General features: G+C 38.0%; 1 protein-coding gene across 1 annotated transcript in view; it reads right to left on the reverse strand.

Moving 5' to 3' along the window:
* LOC117989520 (neuroglobin-like) overlaps positions 1–4,765 on the reverse strand; it is a 46,233-nt gene extending 41,468 nt beyond the window's left edge. The window contains exon 1 of the mRNA XM_034976895.2: positions 4,575–4,765. Coding sequence (XP_034832786.1) covers positions 4,575–4,765 — 191 coding nt within the window. The remainder of the gene's footprint in view (positions 1–4,574) is intronic.
* Positions 4,766–6,000: the final 1,235 nt, after the last annotated feature.

Below are 6,000 nucleotides of genomic sequence, written 5' to 3' on the forward strand. Positions count from 1 at the left end.
CTAACCCTACCTAGGTCCCTACCTAGTTCGACTCCTCCATCCCCATACCGATCCCAGACCAACCAATACCTAATTATTACAACATCAACTAGCCCAACCAACAGGAACCACATTAGATTACAACAGCAATTATAAAACCCCGTATATAGTATGACACCCCGTGTAATTTTTATGGGATTACGTAACAGAGAGAGCGCTATACTAACTTCTTTCCGTGGATATAATAGTGTATATCCTATTTATGTATTTTTGTCGATAGTCGTATCTGTTGTATTACAGCAATATACAAATTATACGATGTCGAAATCCCCGTATGCCGATCGAATGAGGTAGTTACGTCGTTGATTCATTCACTCGGAAATATCGCTCCGTTCGTCTGTTATTTTGCGATCCGGTCATTTGCAAAGTGGCTGGCCAAATGTTTGGTTTGGATTCATTGTTGGTGTTAATTACACGTTAGTGCACACAATACCTATACGATTAACGTATTAGTTATTTCATCAACATTAACATTAAAGAAACATAAATGGAATTTACTTTTCTTGGGATAACGCAGATTATTTATAGACTATCTTATGCTCGCGACTTCGTCCGCGTGGACTACACTTTCAAACCCCTATTTCACCCCATTAGGGATTGAATTTTCAAAAATCCTTTCTTAGCGGATGCCTACGTCATAATAGCTCAATCCGTTCAGTACTATGAGCTGTGCGTTGATAGATAAGTCAGTCAGTCACATTTTCCTTTTATATATTTAGATTATGTATTAATACATGGAGTAAAGAGCCTCAATAGCTCAACGGGTAAAGGAGTGGACTGAAAACCGAAAGGTCGACGGTTTAAACCCCACCCGTTGCACTATTGTCGTACCTACTCCTACCACAAGCTAGACGCTTAGTTGGAGAGGAAAGGGGAATATTAGTCATTTAACATGGCTAATATTCTTTAAAAAAAAAATCATCTACCTATGTTGTAACATTCTACCAGCAATGTTACCGCTGCAAAGCACTCAGTCGAGTGAAAGGCACCAATATGCTGGGTATATAGGTTTGTGGGTCATCGGGAACGAGAACTAGGTCACCGTACTGAGATAGGCATTGAGCATTCAACACTTTTTATGCTTTTTAGGGTTCCGTACCTCAAAAGGAAAAACGGAACCCTTATAGGATCACTTTGTTGTCTGTCTGTCTGTCCGTCAGTCTGTCAAGAAACCTACAGGGTACTTCCCGTTGACCTAGAATCATGAAATTTGGCAGGTAGGTACATCTTATAGCTGACATTTGGGGAAAAATCTGAAAACCGCGAATTTAGGGCTAGATCACACAAAAAAAAATTGTGGTCAGGAACTAATAATTACTATTTTCAACTTTCTAAGTAAGATAACTATATCAAGTGGGGTATCATATGAAAGGTCTTCAACTGTGCATTCTAAAACAGATTTTTATTTATTTTTATGTATCATAGTTTTTGAATTATCGTGCAAAATGTCGAAAAAATACGACTGTAGTACGGAACCCTCATTGCGCGAGCCTGACTCGCACTTGGCCGGCTTTTTTGTTAAAATAAGATTCATCTTATAAAGTTTTTAAGTTCACAACCTGACTCCCTAATGTTCTTTCTTCTAATTCTCAGCAGAGATAATAATTTAGGAATTCATAATTTCTAACTGTAAATAAAGTAAAAGTAAAATATTCTTTGGCGAGCTTGGAATAATAAGCAGAAAATGAAAAAATAAAATCATTCTATTTAGAAATCCTAAACTTTTTAAAAGATAAAATACTCGCGAAAGGGAAGTCATGCCAGATAATTGGCAATAACAGACTTTCCTAACTTAGATGATATTTTTTTCTTTTTTCGTTTTTCAGGTACTCAATGGATCCGAAGTTTTGTGTTCGGAGAAAAGTTACGCAACTCTTACTGTTTGCATATTTTCCTTTTAACGGTACATCTATATATCTATACTAATCAATAAAATTGAAGTGTATGTCTGTAATATCAAAATAACTACCTCATATTAGGCTCATATGCTGGCGGGAAGTGGCTGGATGAGGAAGGCTGAGGACCGGGTGTGGTGGCGCTCTTTAAGGAAGGCCTATGTCCAACAGTGGACATCCACAGGCTGATGATGATTAGGTTTATATGGTTATTTGAACTGTACCATAACTGAATCACACGTTTTTAAAAATTTTGTCTGTCTGTCTGTCTGTTTGACCGGGCTAATCTCCGGAATGGCTGAACCTATTTTGACGAGACTTTCACAGACAAGTAGAGGATTAACAAGGAGTAACAAAGGCTACTTTTTTAACCGACTTTCAAAAAGGAGCAGTTGTTTTTTCTACCTATATTCACCGAATCATCAATTACTACCAGGTGAGATTGCAGTCAAGGGCTAACTTGTATGTGAATAAATAAATAAAAGACGTCCACTGCTGGATATAGTCTCTTGTAGGGACTTCCGCTCATTACGGTCTTGAGCCGTGCCGCCTGAATCCAGCGGCTTCCTGCGACTCGCTTAATGTCGTCCTTCTACCTAGTGGGGACGTGGGGTCCCAAGGTGCTAGAATAGCGACTTCGTAGCTGAAAGCGCAGCGTTGGGAAACCCCCCACGAAATATATATACTTACTAGCTTATGCTCGCGACTTCGTCCGCGTGGACTACACAAATTTCAAAACCTTTACACGAATTTTCAAAAATCCTTTCTTAGCGGATGCCTACATCATAAATGCTATATAGCCGCATGCCAAATTTCAGCTCGATCCGTCCAGTAGTTTGAGCTGTGCGTTGATAGATTAGTCAGTCAGTCAGTCAGTTTAGTGACGTCAGCACTAGACTGAAGTTTCGAGCTCATGGTATATTTTTATTTCGGCTGACGTCAAAATGACGTCATTTCGATGTTAATGAGACATGGTTCCAGCGCAACAGCAATTTGCGGTACTTATACCTTTTTGTAGTACATATTTAAATTCAGTGCATCTAGTCTAAGTTTCGAAGTAGGTAGCTGGGAGGTATATCAGATAGAGTTCGCAATATTACCAACTATCGATTTTGTATCTCTGGATGTGAACTCAATTACCATTTAACTAGTAGTGCCTATTTAGAATATAATGCAAGTAGGTCACTTGATAGGTAGGTACGTGTTTTAAATTTGTATATTTCCATTATTATGAAGAATACTAGATGATACTTCGTTCGCGTGGATTGGTTAAAAACCTAATTCCATCAGTCGGGCATCAGCTAGTAATAGATATTTCCACAAATCGGCGCCGGAACACATGAGCTAAATGTGGTGCAATTCCCGAAACCGCAAACTGAATTATTGATATCTGAATATTTGCAATAGAACAATAATATTACGAGTTGAAGCTATCTTTTGGCAGGTGTTGTAAATGTAAACCATACGACTAATGTATTGGATTAAAGCCATTCGTTTGTTACACTGGAAAATGGTTTGACCTAATATAAAAGGACTAGCTTATTAACGCGACTTCGCCCGAGTGTTTTACCCCCAGCCAGGGGTTGAATTTTCAAAAATCCGTTCTTAGCGGACGTCTTTGTCACAATAGCTATCTGTATGCCAATTTTCGTTCTGATCCGTCCAGTAGTTTGAGCTGTGCGTTGATAGATCAGTAAGTCAGTCAGTTAGCTTTCCCTTTTATAAATACTATAGGTAGATTTACCATCGGCAACAAAATTGCACTAATAACCTGCCTCCTTTTTGTTAGTTTGTTAAAAAGAGCTAATATTGACCAAGCTCCATACCATAAAATATTCAAACCCCTTTAGTAAGTAATAATTCTAATAAGTGAGAACTTTGTAATTTCGTAGTCCGCAATCTTAAAATATGCTGAACTAGCTTGTCAGACGTCAGTTGTAGAACACAAGGACCTGTCTCGACTCTGTGAAATACCTATTTACTATTCATAACCGAGACTCCGTAGTCGGCAGACTGCAGAAAATCGATGCCAAGCGTGGATATACAATATTTTGTTAGAGGTAAACTTTTTCCTTTGTTGTAACTTGTAAATACTTTCGTGTCCTTTCGTATACAATTTCTGAGGCAATATAGCTTCCGATCGGTAATGATAAAATTATTAATTGGCTTAACATGAAATCATACTTAGTTAAACATTTCCTTTTTTAGTAAAACTAGCTTCAAAAGCAGACCATTTAAACATAAGTACATAGGTTAACGAGATTCACTCACACAGGATACTGTGAAAATTGATATTTACAAAAATTGGTCAATTCCGTTATTATTTGTTGTTATAGCGGCAATAGAATATTCGGCATTCTGTGAAAATTTCAGCCCTCAACTATTACAGTTAACAAGATACAGCCCTGACACGGACACATAGACAAACAAATGGACGGATAGATAGTGGAGGATTAGTAATAGTGTCCCGTTTTCATCCTGAGTGAATGACGCCAGAAAAATAGTTATCACTAGCCATACCTACTATAAATGTGAAAGTTTGTTTGTTTGTTAAAGACTTCCCACGGGATTTTCAAAAACCTAAATCCACGCGTACCAAGTCGCGGGCATCAGCTAGTGTAACATAAGCTAAAAACTTACTTTATAAACATGCAGATGCCGGTCTTCTCCATCGCCCTGGAGATGCCCTTCCACGAGGCGAGCATGGAGTACTTCTGCTTCGCTGTCAACGGCAGCCTCGGGTCCGTGGCCGGTGGAGGGCCATCGCCAAGGCTGGCCTGGGTGGTGGGCCTGCGCTCAGAAGCGGCCAGCTTCCCCAACTGACACCCCATGCCTACTTTACACTTTCACTTAATTGACATCTTTCACACCACTACCTGCTGCGCGATTGCGGGAGAATGACAGCTACAATGTCACGATCGCAATCACCTCTGATTAGTTGATGCTCGCTCACTATTGGCTACAATGCATTGTTGTAACGAGAATCGCACAAATTCAGCCAATCAGAACAATTTGAGATTGTATAATGATTGATGCAGGTTTTACGAAATCGACCTACTGTTTCTACCACTGAGACTTGAATTTCACAAAACAATACCTACAGTAATTTCTACTGTTATAATTTCACTAACATTATTATAGTTTTCTTTATTCACTATTACTGCGTTTAAATTTTTAGCACTCACTTTTAAATTTTTCGTTAAATTTTATTTCACGTTCACTTAAACTTTTACGAGCGTCACTCTTTACTTTTTCATTAACTTTATTTATATCACTGTTTTTAATTTTCTTTATTCATAGCTTAAATAAAGATTGTAGTAAGCTCACTTTGTTATACTTTATTTATTAAATTTGCCAAAAGTTTTAATTGGGTTACTTTTATTTGTTTTTTCTTTAGGGCACTTTTGCATTCGCTTTTCCCCGAATCACTTTATTGATCTTTAAAAAACTCGATTATTTTTAATTTCATTCATAACTTCCGACCGCACTGTTTGAACACTTAAGTATATTTTTACTTTGAATATTTTTCAAGAGTTTTTAAAAAGATCTCGAGCCAATATTTACACAGTCTTCCTCTATTTCATTTCCCTTAAGAGAATTTCCGTTTCGAGCAATTTATTTAGACATTCATGATTTCAGTTCGTGCCTCCACAAAGAATGTCTCGGCGATTCTACTGAGTACATCTTCGGTTATCTAATCTAATCTGGTGACGTCTGCGTTACCTGTGAAAAGAGAAAATTGTATAGTAATGAGATTTGGGAGGGACGAGGCTAGCTGATCACGATGTCGCAACGTTACACGGTCAAGCATGAATCGATATCGCACACGAATGGTTCCGCACCATTGTACAAGAAATCTCGAACCAGTATGATAAAACGTATGGCAGCGCCTTCTTGATGTGGTTTAGTAAACTTTATTTTGGGAACACATAATATTTTAATTTTTTCGTGATGGAACCATAAATTCACGGTTTTCCGATTTTTTACTTTACTTGCCAAATTTCATGGTTCTAAGTCAAAGGAAAACATCGTGAGAAAACCTGCATGCCTGAGAGTTGTCCATAAT

This window comes from Maniola hyperantus, chromosome 16, assembly GCF_902806685.2.
Source record: "Maniola hyperantus chromosome 16, iAphHyp1.2, whole genome shotgun sequence".
NCBI lineage: Eukaryota > Metazoa > Arthropoda > Insecta > Lepidoptera > Nymphalidae > Maniola > Maniola hyperantus.